Source organism: Natrix helvetica (assembly GCF_964273705.1).
Source record: "Natrix helvetica genome assembly, chromosome: 2".
NCBI lineage: Eukaryota > Metazoa > Chordata > Lepidosauria > Squamata > Natricidae > Natrix > Natrix helvetica.
Genome location: NC_138552.1, coordinates 147494928 through 147512874, shown reverse-complemented (window position 1 = coordinate 147512874; position 17947 = coordinate 147494928). Strand labels below are relative to the sequence as shown.

At 37.1% G+C, this 17947-nt stretch overlaps 1 protein-coding gene across 1 annotated transcript in view; it reads right to left on the bottom strand.

Moving 5' to 3' along the window:
- Positions 1 to 17947, bottom strand: part of NBAS (NBAS subunit of NRZ tethering complex) — a 179926-nt gene that overhangs the window by 96125 nt on the left and 65854 nt on the right. Inside the window, exons 22-29 of the mRNA XM_081945203.1 lie at positions 16823 to 16906; positions 11959 to 12112; positions 10029 to 10214; positions 8681 to 8854; positions 7437 to 7570; positions 6384 to 6446; positions 5201 to 5323; positions 4774 to 4876 (exon numbers count right to left, since the gene is read on the bottom strand). Coding sequence (XP_081801329.1) covers positions 4774 to 4876; positions 5201 to 5323; positions 6384 to 6446; positions 7437 to 7570; positions 8681 to 8854; positions 10029 to 10214; positions 11959 to 12112; positions 16823 to 16906 — 1021 coding nt within the window. The remainder of the gene's footprint in view (positions 1 to 4773; positions 4877 to 5200; positions 5324 to 6383; positions 6447 to 7436; positions 7571 to 8680; positions 8855 to 10028; positions 10215 to 11958; positions 12113 to 16822; positions 16907 to 17947) is intronic.

The window sequence follows — 17947 nt, the reverse complement described above, 5'->3', positions numbered from 1 at the left end:
GGAATCAAAAAACCCTGTACCATCTCCTAATTGAGAAGGAGAATCTGGAGCAGAAAGAGAAACCTCCGAATCTGAAGAAAGATCAATGGGGGAGGGCTACCAGGAGAGACCGGGATCCCCTGAAATGGATGAGGGCTCTCTCTGCCACCCTGCGTGTGCTTGCTGGAAGAAGTCTTGTGAGCTGAAGACTTAAAATGTCTCTTCCCCCCTTTCTTTGCTGTCTTAGGAGCCTTTGCAGGGATCTCCTCAGCTGATCCAGTGGCTACCACCCTTTTCCTGGAAGGCTTAGCTGATGAAGGGCCAACTACAGGGTTATCTGGAGGAGAGGCCTGAGGGAAGCCTACTGCCCCATCTCCTGCGTTGGAAGCTTAGTAAGGTAAAAGTAGAACACCCACCCTCAAGGTTAGTGCTGGTCAAAGGGCCCCGTTACCAACCGTTGCTTCTAAAATGGCGCCCGCTGCTCTTCGCGCCAAAATAAACTGCCTGTCAGATCCCTAAAAGTGATACTGCCATTCAATTGGGAGGGGGGGGGCTTGGAGTCAATTTATTGACAGCACCCCTGACAACTGAGATTTTACAACGGGGTTCCTGGCACCAAAATTCCTGAGATCCCATCACCTCTTGGAAGGATGTTTATGATGGCCATGTGGAACATTTTACTTTAATGCCTAACGGAAGATAGCCATGGGAATGTATGTTTATTCTGCTTTCAGGGCAGTTGATAAAGGAAACTGTATTGGTTAGAATTTACATTTTAACAAATGGGAGGGGTCTCTACTGCTTTAATTCTACTTGCATTGTCTAAGGGTATTCAGATGTTGCTTTGACTTTAATGGTTTTCATCTTACTTAATTAAAGGTTCCTTTTGAAATACTCCGTTTCAAGAGTCTTCACTTTCTTAAGTTAGGAGAGGAGCCCTTACACTGCCTCACTTTTTTTTTCTTGCCTCAAAATGGCATCTGCTGCTGTCCTTGCAACAAAATTGCTACCGATCCTCCTGAGGGCTTCGCAACGGCTACGCTGCAGTTTAGACAGAGGCAGCAGGGTTTCCACCCTTGAGTTTGTCACTGGGGCACTCACAAGACGTCTGAAAGCGATTTGAAACATCGGAGCCATTCCGCTGCTTAAGAGGAGCCTCTGACAATCGCTGTGAAGAAAAAAAAGCCTCCAACGCTTTGAAAAGGCTTTTAAAGCTGCGCGGCTGGCTCCGCGGCATGAGGCAAAGCTCCTCGTCGATTCTGAGCACTCCCCTCTGCCTGTAAGATTTTAAGGATGGCAGAGGGTGAAATTAATTTTGGCAATGTCCAATTAGTACTAAATAGCAAATAAGTCAGAGAGAAGTTCAACTACACGTCCAGTCCAAAACTGGCTGAGTCTAAAACTGGGGAGGATCTGCACGGAGGATGGTTTTATAAACTTTAGACTCAGCCCTATTGGTCACTGGACGGAGTTAACCCTATCTGACTGCTGTCTCCACCAATCATGGAGAATGTCTAGGCTTTATCTTGGAATAAGAGACACAAATGTAGCATTCTTTTTCTTGATACATTTAGATGTATGTACATATGTATGCATGTATGTAGATGTGTGTGTGTGTGCATCCTCACAAAATCTAATTTTCGATTGAAATTCCAGATTTTATTTCACTCTTAGAATTTTAATACAATTTTAACCTTTTTCAAGAGCCATAGAGATTAATAATATCACACATAATCTAAAGAAGACTGTCTATAATATAAAAATGTAAATGTTGTTAATTTCTTAAATATAAGTTATACAAAAGTTAATGCAAGTACTGTACAATATAATAAACAAGAAAGCATGCTGGCAAACTAGAGATATTTAAAAACCCTGCGTTCTGCTATAATTCAGTTCATTCTAATTTCCTCTTGAATATACAACACAATTTTCTGTACAAACTGTATTTTGCATTTCACTTTAAATGCAAACAGGAAAGCATCTATCAAAGTTTTATATACACTCTGAGTGACATTATTAAAAATGAACCTTCTGCTCAGTAAACCATTTAACATGCATAACACTGATGCAAAAAGCTATTTATCTTCCTTTTCTTTAGTAGAAATTTCATTTCAGACTTTCTGTAAGTTAAGAAATTGCAATTTTTCATCTCTTTGCTAATTCCACAATGGTTTATAAGAATGCAGCCTTGATATAAAAATGCAGAGCTTTATAAAAACAAGCATTTCTTAAAGTCAGAACTGGTTATCCCATACTAAAGTGTTCCTTAAACAACTTTTTCCCCAAATAGACTAAGGTAGCCAAAGGATTTTTAAAAAATAATTAAAAAGACAGACAGCTTCAAAGTTTTACCAGAGTGTGGAGAAGTTGACTGAAAAACTGAGGGATGGGAAGCAGAAGACTCTGTGAAATAATACATTCCCAATCGTCTACTGTTGACCTCATCCCATTCCTAAGAGGTCTTTAAGGGGCGTACATAAGCACACCAACGTGCCTACCGTCCCTGTCCTAATATTCTCTTGTATTCATATTCATTTCATGTATTCATAATCATGTCTATACTTATATCTGAAAGCTTTTTAACATAGAGCATAATCTCTCTCTCATAGACATCATTCTACTTAAGACAGAAAGTCTAGCTTTTATAATTTCCAATTTCAAAACCAAACCCCAGAAAACAAGGAAGCAGGCACATCTATGAAGAAAACAGAAAGGTTTCTGCCTGGTCAGACCATTATGGCTGTGAATATCTATATCTATATATAAATGGGTGTGTGTGTGTGTTCCAGCATAACTCTAGAACGCCTTGAGCAATTTCAACCAAACTTGGTACACAGATGACTTATTCTCTGGAAACAAATGCTGTGGGGGTAAGACACCCCTAACACCTCTTGGAGTGTGTGTTCTGTTAAGATACAGCCTTGTGGCTTCTACCATACTGCCATAAAATGGCTTCTACTGTGCAGTGCAGCGGAGTTGCCATGATAACGGCTTCACAGTACTTAATCCAACATTAGAAATTACATTTGGTCCGGGATTATTTTTGAGGACAGATGTATGGATTAGGATAAATAAATACCTGGGCAATGCTGGGTTATCAGCTAGTTCTTTATAAATTCACCAGGATATCACATGTTGTAGCCTTACAAGTGCCAACAAATATTTCCCTAACTGTCACAATACAGATAATCCTCAACTTGCAAACATTGATTTAGTGACCATAAAAATAAGTGACTTATGACTAGTTCTCACACACTTGCCAGATTCTGTCAAGCAAAGTCAATGGGGGAAGCCAGATTCATTTAAGGGCTAGGTGGTTTACTTAACAATTGCAGTGATTGGATTAACAACTGTGGCCTGAGCCACTTAACATGTTCCTTGCTTAGCAACAGAAATGTTGAGCTCAATGGTACAAATCAAGGACTACCGGTAATCCCAACTTTAAGATATTTAAATTTTAATTAGGAAACTGAAATATTGCAAAGAATTGTACCAGCCTCTTGTATAACTTTCACTTCCTCAAAGGCCCATAATCCAGTAAAAAAAATTAGAAAATAAGAATACTGTAAACAGTTGTTTTGTAAAGGTGTTCCCCTCCTTTGACAATAGAATGAAAATATTTTAAGAAAGCTAACTAAAAGAAATCTCACCACAGTAGCTTCCTGGAAAAGGAATGTTTTCTAACTGCTCTTTCCAACCATGCCATTTGTGGCAGCATGCAGACAACACACTCTAGCTAATCCAAGTGCAATTACTGGTGTAAAATAGTTAAGAGACTCCCATTAAAGCTCCTCAACTTCATTTAGTCCAAATAGGCTAAAATGCGACTTCTGTATCTCGGATACTAGATTACAGGTAACTGGGCATATGAGCGGTCTCTACTGGAAGCATTTGTAATAATGCAGAATTATAAGAGGTTTTGTGTTATTTATTTATTTAGGTTTTATTGGAATGCAGGCATAAGCTTCTAATATTGCTACAGGACACCGATAGCCCAGTCTATCAGTAGCAACAAACTTCAAAGTTGGCATTTGAAATGTGCTTTTCAGGTCTAAAGCCATCATCTATTCCCTATTCTTTTTCGGATTTTAAAGCAGTCAGAAAAAGCATTTTAATGTCTTGGAGAATCTTTGCTAGAACTGTTTTTATCCTCTTAACTGGCTTTGGATAAACTAAAATATTGGTTTTTCTTAGAAGTCTGAGAAACGTATTTTTTATCAAGAAGAGTAAAGCATATTATCCTAAATAAGGACAGCATCCTTTTATCTATTTAGCATCATCTACTAAAAAATTCTTCCTCTTCAATTTGCTTCAAGAGAAAGAATGCCTTGTATGTGTTTACAGAGAAAGAGCCAATAGGTTTATCTATGTTTATTTTAATATCCTTAAAACGTAGGTTCCACTCTTTACAACCACTATAACCATAGCCATTTATTTGGTTACAGTTTTCTGAAAATAAACTAAATAATATTCAGTTAGGAATTTCATTCCTGGGAGATTCCAGTAGCAAATTCCTCTGCTTAAAAGGAGGCCAATCATGAAAGATGTTCCTTTTAAAATCCAAGTTACTTATATCATAAATTCTAGCTTTACAATTTTTCCTTATTGCTAAAATTGTTAAGAAAACTTAATACTGGTATGATTGAAATGGATAAAATAAATAGTGAGACAACTCTAGACTAAGATTCTCCTTCCATTGTTCGGATTTAGGAGCATATAACACAATAAGAACAAAGAAGTATAAAGTTGTAAAGTATCTTTTACTGCATACTAAAAAAAGACAGAAAAAATTACCTCATAGCATGTGTCTGTTCCTAAACAAGTATAAACATTTTTCTGCATAGCCAGCATATCTTGCAATAATCCCATCCAATGCTTTTCATTAACAGAAGGCTGCCTTTTAAAAGATATAAAAATGACAATATTTATAAAGCACATTATAATTAAATTGCAAAATTAAGGGGGACTATGACATTGTGATACAATCTCTTGTCTTTTTTGTATGTGTATTGCGAGAAGAATGATAGTATAATCAGCAAGTCTAACAAAATCTGTTAGTTAGGTTTATTACCAATTTTCTTAATACACTAATATTAATAATTAAACATTTCTTATTCCAAATGCTGAAAAATATTTGTTTCAAACTTACAAGTGGAAACAATAAACTTATACAGGATCACTATTCACTAAGAACGGTTGCCTTACATTATACTGTACTCACTTTTTGGCTGTGTGCCGAGTCAATCTTATCATCAGTTTCCGTGCTTCTTCTGGACGGTTCTTTGTGTCTTTTACAAAGGATACAGGTTTCTGGAGTCCATGCTTTTCCAAAAGTTCCGATACGCTGCAATAATTGTCAAAAATATCATCAATTGAACCACAAAGATCTTCCCAATCGTTATCAGTAAGAGATCCAAATAAAAGAGGAAGACTTTCTCTTAAAAGAAAAAACACACTCAATGTTTTGTTTATTTGTATGGTTGTGACACATAAGAACACCCTCCCTTCTTTCTTGGCAGAAATTAAATGGAATATGTACAAAATTGACCTGTGCTGCAAAACAACATATACCACCTTACCTTCTCTGAACATACTTGCATACATTTATTAAAGGCTGTTGCATTGTAAATCATTGGGATTCCCTAAGCATGAATGGCTCAGAACAGCATAATGTAAGTTACCCTCTAGATGCCACAATTCATACACATTTTTATTTTGCCATCTCTCAATTTGGAAAGGATAGGGGATGAATTCTCATGATGAACAGATTAACTAATCATCTACCTTTTTTAGTTAACCAGCTAAGGCAATCTGGGCAATAGTTTTTCAAGTTGATAATAACTTCTCTGCTAAGGCTGGTCAATCAAGAATAACTTAGATTTAATATACGATATGGAAGTCAATGGTTTGTACAAATGTGCTCTTGGTACTATGGAAGAAGCACAACATACACTAGATCTGGCATTCTGATATGAAGAAGACAATTCCCTTGCCTTGAACAGATTACTTTCCGTGCAGATTAAAACTGTCAACCACTGTGACTTTTAGATAAAATAATAAAATGGCTCACATGGTCTTCCGTAGGCTCCTAATGAATCTAAACCTTGGAAATGTTCTTGTTCTGATCAACACTGAGAAATTACTCAATTGTACACATTCTTCCTCCCAAGCACTTTGTTTTCTCTCACGTAGCCACGCCATATTTGTCTATGTAACAATGCTACATTTTCATTTATTTATAGAAAAAACATGGCCCAAAGAGTAATTTCAGTGACGATTACAGTAATATTTGCCCTATGGACTATTTTAATCCTCAATATCTGGAATTCAGAACGATCCAATAAAACACTGAGCTAAGAAAGTTAAAGCAACAAGAAATACAGGATAATAAAGGAACTTCTTACCTAAGAATTTGTTCCAATTCATCAACTTTATTGTGAAGATTATTGGTAATGTCAGTTTCAAGGCTGGAAAAGATACAGGAAATTTGAATATATCGCAATAAAAAAAGTCACAATGAAGAAATAGAACTAAAAACCCAGAACCAGCATCATTCAGATTTTCTGGGACTAAAATAATCATAGTTAATTTATTTATTAAATTCACTGCTGATAGAATTTTTTTTTCATGACACTGGAAGTACTTCTTTCCATCATCAAATTGCACTACCTATATAAGGGTCGGCAGAGACTAATTCTCTGAAATCATTCTTGCTGGTGAGGGTGAAGAAACTAAGATTTTGACCTAAAAACTACTTGCTTTGCCATTGAAATAAAGTTGCTGTACAGCCTTCTCTCAAAAGAAGGTTGTATATGTAGCATTATTATTCCACTACTCCAGTAGTGGGTTGCAGGCGGTATGGAGCCCGGAGCACCCGCCCGCCCGAGCTCCTTATTGGTCTTCTGCGCTTCTGCACACGTCGTGTACAGCGCCTACGAAATGCTCTGCTGAGCAGCTGGAGCGTCGCAGAGGCGCTAAGATGCATGCGCGCGCTGGTGTGTGTGCACGTGCGCTACGTGCATCCATGTGGACGCCGCCAGGTCCGTTCCAATCGTACTGGTTGGAACGGGATCCGGAACCCACCACTGCACTACTCCCTGGAACCCCTGGATATTCCAGGCAATATGCATTTAGACTGAGTTTAGCAAATCCAAACTGAATTTTAAATATTTTATTTCTCAATCTTTCTACAAAGCAAGTTCTCATCTGGTCTTTTACAGATATAATTAAAACAAGCAGTTTGTCACCTGCTAATCTAAAGCTTTATAGACAAAGAGGTAGCATTAAAATAAAGCATTGTCAGATGATGATTATTAAAAAACAACTGTCACATCATCCTTTAGGCAATGAAATTTACATAAATAACTGTAGATATCTCATAGGTATTAATGGCAGAGAAAGTATTTTAAAAAAATTCATCCCACAATATTCAAAGTTTGAATGATGACAATACTCACCCCAGACCTCTTTGGGGGAGACATTCTAAGATGTCATAGCACAGAGAGAGCTGGTCATCACGTGTGCAGCTGTAGATACATTCTAAAGCAATCGTCATCAACAAAAGTTGATCTGAAATTATTTTTTGCTGACCCTAAGAGAAAAAGAAAAGTAATGTCCATTGCTATGTCTCAGTATGTTTGTCAGTTTGCTGTTAATGGCTCTAGGTATCTCTGTACTCTTAATACTCTGCACAATACTCTGTGCAGTGCCATTACAGTTGTGTAGCCAACTTAGTAAGATCTTTATTAAGAAAAATTCTAGATTTCAATTTAGGATTTTAGAAAATCATACTACCTATAATGGAAGCTCAATAATCAACACAGGAATCAGGAGAGTATATTAAATTTATTTCGTTTCTAAATTGTATTTTCATCAGGCAATTTATAAAAAGAAAGTATTTCTAATTATAAAGCTTTTAACTTAACTGTGTTACTTAACTGTGCAACTTATGTGTTACTTTCTTACTTAAATACTATTAACATGTACTATAGTTTTAGTTTCCCTCCACTACTCCTATTCTATAACTGTATATTGCACGCAAACTAAAAAATATTAATATAACAACAAGAAGCCACTCAAAACAGAGAATTATAAAGCACTGTATCAAGAAGAAAGTTACTATAAAGATCCCATTCGTCTCTTTTTCCAGTCTCTGTATTTCACAATTCAGCAATTTCACTCAGAACAAGTGCCTGATGTAAAATAATTAAGACTGACAATGTAATCTATTGAGAACTAAGTCCCACCAAGTTCAATTGGATTTTCTACCAGGTTAGCGGATAGAAGGTTGCAACCCTGACACACTCATTGGATTCCTTTGTGCTCATTAAGATCAATCACAAGGCTATTTAAAATTAGGGCTGCACAAATTGTCTGAAATGGCACTCCACTTACAAGAGAAGCTGATACTGATGGAAGTTTATTATGGGTGCTTGAGACCTCTTGAAATCTTCTTGGCAAGCGCCACACGCTCAGAAGACTTTTTTTGTTGCTCAGAAAATCTTATTTTGGGGGGACTTTAGATTTTACTGATAAAATCTGCTTCATCTAAAGAAGTGGCAATGCCTGATTCCAAGTTCCAGGAGTTTTTTCTTTTTTTAAATTATCAGCCATTAGCCATTTAACAAATATTTGGATACCCTTTTCTCATATTGGTTCATTAAATAGTTTCCTTTCTCCCTAAACAATAAATTGAACTTACTAATGGTTTTGAATGTTCAAGTATTTTCAAAGGGAATGTTAGGTCCTCCTTTGCCAATGTTACCAAGTACTCTCTGAGAAGCTCATTAGCAATGCCTGGAGACTCATTTTCACACCGGTGCAGGAAGGGGACCATCCACTGGTAAGCATTTTTGACATATCTGTCTTTTGATGACTGGAAAAGGAAATATCTTTTCATTAATCAGAGATAAAACATAAAAGCAGAACTCTATCAAATTAAGGTAAACATAGCCCATAAATGTAGTGCAACATGTTTCCTTCTCCTGATCTTTAAGCCTTCTTTTCTAATGACACTGTAAAAGATTTAAGAGTGCCACTGATGTTAAATTCCGTCATGTCCCCACATAAATTTTACCTGACTTTCACCTTATCTCCCATCCATAGTAGAGGGGGGGAAATTATCTGTTTATATAAAAGGTGTACCCTGGATGGTATTTTTATTGATACTGACCACCAGGAGGCATTTTGGCAGAGGTTCCCAACCTTTTCTGGCTCGCCTGCAGTGAGGCAGAGGAACAGCTGGAACCTGTTCTCAGTGTACGCATGTGCAGCGCTGCCAGAAGACAAGAACAACTAAGAAAGAAGGGTCAACTTGGGAGTAAAGCCACACCTTAGAGGTGATTGGCCCCTCCCATAGGAAACAAAAGAGGAGCGAATGGGGAGGGGAGTTTTGCAGGAAACAAGAGTGGAAAGTTTTGTTTGTGACTATAAGAGACTCTGTGCCAAGTGTTGCCTTGCCCTGTGTTTGGAAACTAATTATCTGGCAGCTTACCGAACGAGATAAGGTTCGTGTTGATAAATATTCCTCTGACTGTGAATGAAAGGAATTCACAGTCATGTAAATAAAAGAGGTTTTGCCGGGACCAAGACTCTGCTTCATGCTTCTTAAGTTAGCCTCGGTCTGAACAACAGAGGTCACAATAAGGATGAAACTGATTCTATTCTGCCTCTTAGTGTTCAATATCACTGTAAAAGCATATTTTATTTTGCACATTATACTGATGTAAATCTCTTTATTCAAAAGAAATTAACATTGTTACATGAATATTTTCAGATCATCCTAAGGAATGATGGAAGCTTAAAATGTGAACGTTTTATAATGTTGACAATGAGCTACTCCCATTTCCCTCTCACTCAGAAAAGATTGTCTTTGAGAAAGCAGCACACCTATGCTTCTTGTACAAGCAGATAAAAATAAGATGGTTTTGTGTAAGACAAAAGGACTGCTATTTTGTATAAGGCAAAAAAAAAAACCCTTCATTGCAAAACAACATAACTTTAAAAAGAAAACCATTTACCCACCATGGGGCAAAAAGTAATGCACATACTTTTGACATTAACAGCCTTAGCTTCTCAATGTTTTCCATTTGCTGTAACTCTTTTAACTTCAAAGTAATGTCACATCCAGTCTCATAGACGAGGGTCTCCAATGTAACCAGATCATCACAGAGAGAGCGAAGATCAGGAATATTCCTTTCCATGCCAAGGCGAACCAGTGAGAGAGCACAATCGACCTATTTAAACCACAAGCAGAGAATAGAATGAAACGAGAATGGCAAGCCATTCATGACTTACTCAGCTTCTAGCAAGGTTTTCAGAACTGAAGAAACTTGTTTCAGACACAATTCACAACTCTGATCTGATTGCAATACCATTTTATAATGGTATTTTAGATTGAATCATTAATACTAAACTTTGAAATTCAGTCATACCAGATGTCAGGATGAACAGATTTAATTCCCAATTTTTCTTCTATAGTTAGCCTATATAATAACTTATCTGGGATGAGGACAGTGGTGGGATCCTATCGGTTTAACAACCAGTTCGGTGATCATGTGCTTTGCGGGCACACGTGCTTGACACGCACTTTGTGTGCATGCACAGTTTTGAGAAAACTTACCTTCTGCATTACTGCTGGGGAGGAAATCGCCAGAGTGAGCCAGTTCGCCCGAACAAGTCCAAACCGGTAGAATCCCACCCCTGCATGAGGAATGGGTAGCTTTTATTTGGCTTTCAGCCAGATCTAAATCATTTGTCCCTGTCTTCACTACAGAAGCCCTAGGATAGAGATTTGTACGTGAAATGAAAAATAATCTAAAAAGTAGAGACAAATAGTTATGACAAGTGAGGATTTTGTAAACCTTAATGCAATTTGAAAATATACCACCAGCTTCACATGCCATCCATCTAAGAGATTTCAATAAAGTGCATGTGAAATTAGTAATTTTCTTGCAAAATATGTTACTTGCGCTTGATAATACTACTCTTTGAAATTGGCGTGACAAAGAAGAATTTACATCTCCACATCTATGAGATAGAACATGCTGTTAGGCACCTTTCTCAGTTTCAGAAGTACAACTGTCACAGCTTACAATAATCAATAACTAATGCCCTGAACACTCGTGAGGATTTTGAAGTGGCTGTCACTAAAGAAAGACCACTTGCATAAAGCTTTCCTCTGAATTTATGAACAAAAACACAAGTGAAAGATAGCAGCTATATTATTTTTTTAAAAAAATAATTTATACTCATGCTGTGGATTTGACTGAGCCTAATGGAGCTGTAAACATAATCCTCTTTTTAAAAGACACCAGACTAAAAGTAAGACTGGATTTTTTGAAAGCATACATAACTTTAAAGATCTTTGCCTTTTACAAGCACTTTACAAGTGAGCCCTTCAAAATAGGCAGAAGCCCACTTCTATAGTTTGGTGAACATTTTAAAACAGGAAGCTTATTTTAAATGTACTGAATATAGCTCAACAGAATATTTGAAAGATAAACTGACATCTCTCACTCAACTACCTTTGTTGCTGAAAAAACACTACAAAGCTATTAAAATTCTATAATAAAACTAGTAATCTAACTCTGATATGGTAGATTACAAGTGAAAATATTCCTTTATATGTTGCATATTCAGTGTATATATAATACAAACTCTATGGAGATTCTCAGTCATCCAGGTCACGGCTGCCCCAAAAGTGCTTTTTCAAAACTAGATTTCCTTTGTTTTTCCTTGAAGTTGTTTTGCTTCTCATCCAGTTAGAACTGAAGAAGCTTCTTGAATGAGAAGCAAAATGTCTTCAAGGAAAAGCAAAGAAGGTTCGGTTGCCTTTTGAAATAGCACTTTTGGGATAATATCCAAAGGGAAGTACAGCATATGAAACATAATCAGGTTTAATCTATATGAAACTGTATGTTTTAATTCCACATAACATAGTATGAGTCTTTAAAAAATAATCTAAAGTTTTGTGTTTACCTGCATAGAGTAATTTTCTATCTCCTCTGCTCGTTTCCAATACCAATCTGTGACTAAATTTATTGAAAGGTCAGTTGCTCTGTATTTCAACAATTCAGGTTGAGAGTCGAACAAAATTTCACTTTCATCTTGAAGAACTGGATCAATAATTAACCTGAGCATCACAAACAAAAATATAGATGCGGAATCCAGAAATCAGATGTTTATGTGGAAAAGGAACTGAATGCATGAGTTTAACAACTAGTGGCTGTAAAACTCAATATGATTCATTTCAAAGAATCATTGTCAAAAAGAAAAAAGCACCTTCCCTACCCCCAAACATCCAACTTGTATACCATATTAACAAGTTTGTGTTACTTTTATCTCCTCCTTTAGTGATTCAGCTATTTTTATTCCTAATTTTTAATTTCATTTTTAATTTCATTGTACTTGGGCATGCTACTTCTGTTTGGCCAATGTCCAAAACCAAATGTTATTACTATTACAAACCCCTTCCAAACAAAGTTTTAAAATACTGCTATGTCAATCTTTAAATTAATTGTATTTCTCTTGTTTTAGTTGTTGCAACCCACTAGAGCAGGGGTGTCAAACTCATGGCCGGTGGGCCAGATGTGCCATGCACTGGCCACGCCCATGCCCAGTTTAGTGAAGGGGGAAAAGTTGCAATATGTCATATGATGATGCCGTGACAACGCAAGTTTGAACACCCCTACACTAGAGTAATTGAGAATTGGGTGATATATAAATTAGATAGATAGATAGATAGATAGATAGATAGATAGATAGATGATAGATAGATAGATAGATAGATAGATAGATAGATAGATAGATACAGTGGGGCAAAAAAGTATTTAGTCAGCCACCAATTGTGCAAGTTCTCCCACTTAAAAAGATGAGAGAGGCCTGTAACTGGCATCATAGGTAGACCTCAACTATGAGAGACAAAATGTAAAAAAAACCCCAATCACATTGGCTGATTTGGAAAGAATTTATTTGCAAATTATGGTGGAAAATAAGTATTTGGTCAATATCAAAAGTTCATCTCAATACTTTGTTATATATCCTTTGTTGGCAATGACAGAGGTCAAACGTTTCCTTCCTTCACAAGGTTGGCACACACTGTTGCTGGTATGTTGGCCCATTCCTCCATGCAGATCTCCTCTAGAGCAGTGATGTTTTGGGGCTGTCGCTGGGCAACATGGACTTTCAACTCCCTCCAAAGGTTTTCTATGGGGTTGAGATCTGAAGACTGGCTAGGCCACTCCAGGACCTTGAAATGCTTCTTATAAAGCCACTCCTTCGTTGCCCGGGCAGTATGTTTGGGATCATTGTCATGTTGAAAGACCCAGCCACGTTTCATCTTCAATGCTCTTGCTGATGGAAGGAGGTTTGCACTCAAAATCTCATGATACATGGCCCCATTCATTCTGTCCTGTACAGGGATCAGTCGTCCTGGTCCCTTTGCAGAGAAACAGCCCCAAAGTATGATGTTGCCACCCCCATGCTTCACAGTAGGCATGGTGTTCTTTGGATGCAACTCAGCATTCTCTCTCCTCCAAACACGACGAGTTGTGTTTCTACTAAACAGTTCTATTTTGGTTTCATCTAACCATATGACATTCTCCCAATCCTCTTCTGGATCATCCAAATGCTCTCTAGCAAACTTCAGACAGGCCTGGACATGTACTGGCTTAAGCAAGGAGACACGTCTGGCACTGCAGGATCTGAGTCCCTGGTGGCGTAGTGTGTTACTGATGGTAGCCTTTGTTACGTTGGTCCCAGCTCTCTGCAGGTCATTCACTAGGTCCCCCCGTGTGGTCCTGGGATTTTTGCTCACCGTTCTTGTGATCATTTTGACCCCATGGGGTGAGATCTTGCATGGAGCCCCAGATCGAGGGAGATTATCAGTGGTCTTGTATGTCTTCCATTTTCTAATTATTGCTCCCACAGTTGATTTGTTCACACCAAGCTGCTTGCCTATTGCAGATTCAGTCTTCCCAGCCTGGTGCAGGTCTACAATTTTGTTTCTGGTGTCCTTCGACAGCTCTTTAGTCTTCACCATAGTGGAATTTGGAGTGTGACTGTTTGAGGTTGTGGACAGGTGTCTTTTATACTGATAACAAGTTCAAACAGGTGCCATTGATACAGGTAATGAGTGCAGGACAGAGGAGCCTCTTAAAGAAGACGGTACAGGTCTATGAGAGCCAGAAATCTTGCTTTTTTGTAGGTGACCAAATACTTATTTTCCACCATAATTTGCAAATAAATTCTTTCCAAATCAGCCAATGTGATTGATTGGTTTTTTTTTTAACATTTTGTCTCTCATAGTTGAGGTCTACCTATGATGCCAATTACAGGCCTCTCTCATCTTTTTAAGTGGGAGAACTTGCACAATTGGTGGCTGACTAAATACTTTTTTGCCCCACGATAGATAGATAGAGAGATAGATAGATAGATAGATAGATAGATAGATAGATAGATAGATAGATAGATAGATGATAGATGATAGATGATAGATAGATAGATAGATGATAGATAGATAGATGCCCTGTTTCCCCGAAAATAAGACCTCCCCGGATAATAAGCCCAATCGGGCTTTTGAGCACATGCTCTAAAATAAGCCCTCCCCTGAAAATAAGCCCTCCCTGAAAATATTGCAACCCAGCAGCAGCCATGAGGTGACTATGCTCACTGTCTCCTGCACCTCAAAAATAATAAGACCTCCCTGAAAATAAGGCCAGGTTCTTATTTCCGGGGGGGGGAGGTCAAAAGAAAATAAGACCCTGTCTTATTTTTGGGGAAACACGGTAGATAGATGATAGATAGATAGATAGATAGATAGATAGATAGATAGATAGATAGATAGATGATAGATAGATAATCAGATTCATTTCTTCTTCAAACATTTTATTCTGAGAAACTGGTATATTTAAAAAAGCCATAGAAAGGATCTAATTTAATATTTACATTGATATTTCTAGCACATGAAGGGATTTTCATTGAAAGAACATCCATATACAAACAAGTTGATTACACCTGCTGCATTTCCATTCATTACTAAGTAATTAAACTTTATTGCTGCATCAACAGGAGTTTATGTTCGTACACATTTTTATTACATTACTGGAAGTGAATAAATTAGTCTCTGTATGTAAACATAAAAGTATATCTAATTTACAAATGGGTTTCCCTTTTGTTCAGAAATTGTTCTCTTGGCAAACTGGGCCTCTTCCATTCTAACTGGGGTGCAAAATTTTGTCCAAAAGTGCAAGGGCATTGTGATTAACTCCCAACTGCAATTCACGATAGTAGGAGCATTAAGAATGGATATTGTCTCCTATCCTTGTCACCCTGGTAGGAATTCTACTAAATGTGTCTACTAAGCAACAAAATTAAACATTTGACTCTACAGAGCAACCTTCATCATTGTTCAACAGCAAGAAATATGTAGATACAGTATAGCTTTGTGCATGTATACAGATTTCTGTGCATGTAATGAGATAGATGATTACTTGCATTACAAAAAGTAAAGTGTTCAGTGCAACTTTCTTGGAAAGAGACTGGAGTAAAAAGATAAAAAAGAACTTTTATGAGAAAAAAGTCAGGAAAAAAGGAAAAGAAATGAAATATGATAAAAAATATTGTAAATAATTATTTTATTTATGTATTTAAAACATAGCCTACTACCCATCTTACATCAACTCTGGGTGGCTTCCAAAAAGCAATATCAATTACACACCAAATGCAGAATTGGGAAGTTCTGTACTTCTAAAAGGAAACAGTTTAATCCCCATTATCTTGTCATATAAAAAGCTAGTTCTCTGAGCAGATATTAATGCAACTAGACTCTAGTTAGTTATGAGTAGAAGACCTAATGTAATACCTCCAAGAAATGGCATCATTAGGGGGGAAAAACTCAGAGAAGAGGAAGTAGCCTCCATGTAAGAAATCTATGGTTATTAGAGTCATGGGAACAAAAAATTAAACTATAGCATCATCATCCTCTTAACGAATCCCTAATCCTTTGCGGGGTGAAGTCTGAGCAACTGAATGGAGCTAGCAGAGGGTTTACTTCCTGGCACCAATGTGGAGTTTTGTTCAGCAGATATATTTTCATTGTGCCAGAGAGAGAAATATCTGCCTCTACCTAGGATCGAACTCACAGCTTCCCGATTGTGAGGCGAGAGCTCCACCTCTAGGCCACAGCACCACTCTAAAAAATTAAACTATCTGTATCCCAAAATAAACTCTGGAGAAAGCATGCCAGCTCTGATTAATAAACCTAATTTTATCACAGCATACTCAAAGCTTTGAAGTGTTCTTCATCTGTTTAGGACTGCAAGTTCTCGCAAGAAAGAGACAAAACAACTGCAGAAAGCTTATTGTATGCAAAAATATGGGGAAATAATGAAATATCTACAGTGAAAGATTGAGTTATAAAGTTGACTGAACTTGCAGAAACGGAGAAGTTGACCAGTTTGACCATGGGGAAAAATGACATTTAAAAAAAGAAATTAGAAACTTTATCTGAACTTTTTGTTGAAAAAAATAAAAGACTGAATTAATATTTGGGGATTAAAAAGGGCTAAAGAGGATGAGGAAAAAAAATTGGTTGATAATTCTAATTATAAGATGAGCAAATGTTTCTTACTTTTTATCGTTTTTGTTTGCTTCTTTTGAATACTTTTATTGTATCAAAAAATCTAACAGAAATATATATTTTTTAAAAAGAGAGAGAAACGATGCAACTGGCATATTGCTTTCAAAGGAGAATGCAGAAAGATTGCAGAGTTGGTCCTACTGAACTTAAAGAAAAAGACCAAATCACCAATGCAAATATCAAATTAAATTAACATATACTTACTTGCATGGGGGCCCTTCACACCAATCTTCTTCTCTGTGTTTTTTCTCACTCCAAGGAACAATCTCAAGTGCATTTTCACTGTAGCTGTGGCAAATATAGAAACAAAATAGACTTCAGACTTACACAACGGCCATGAAAAAAGTGTCTGATGTTTGTTTTTCACACATACAATTGTTGCAACATCCCCATGGTCACATGATCAAAATTCAAGCGCTTGGCAACGAACACATATTTATGACAGTTATGTGGTGGGATCACGTGATCACCTTTTGCAACCTTCTGACAACCAAAGTCAATGGGGAAGTCAGATTCACTTAACCATGTTACTAATTTAACAACTGCAGTGATTCGCTTAACAATTGTGGCAAGAAAGGTCATAAAATGAAGCAAAACTCACTTAACAATTGTCTCACTTAGCAACAAAAATTTTGGGCTCAATTGTGGTTGTTGAGAACTACCTACAGTATATGCAATGTGTTAGAAATCTAATCTAATGAAATGCACAGTTCAACTTTTGGAGTACATGATCATGGTTGATCAGCAGCAATGCTCTCCATTACATTAGTCCTTCCAATAGTCATCATTTTTCACTAATCAAAAGTATAGTGATGCATGATGGCACAAAGTGTAAAATGCACCTTTGCCTATTCATTAATGAGATCTAAGCTGGCAGTGATTGACCAGAAAATTAATCTTGTAATTACAATGAACAACTAAGTAAAAATGTAAGCTGTGTGCAGTTCTTATGAGAAAGGCAAATTCTCTCTTTGAAATAATAAGAAAGGGGATTGAAAATAAAACTGTCAATAGAATTACGTCCTTGTGCAAATCTATGGTTAGCATACTGTCTATAATTCTTGTGAACACAACTTAAGAATATTAAGGAAATTTGTGCTTCCAAGTCAGCTTTTAAATTGAAAATGTCTGATCTCTTTAACTGGCAAATGCCTGTTTGCTGTTTTCCTGGCAAAGTTTTTCACAAGTGGTTTGTCTTGTCTCCTTCCTAGGGCTGACAAAAAGTGACTGGTTTAAGGTCAAGTGACTGGCTTTATGTCTCAGGTAGGACTAGAATTCCCATCTCCTAGTTTCTAGCCTTAATCACACCACGGCAGCTGGAAAACTTTT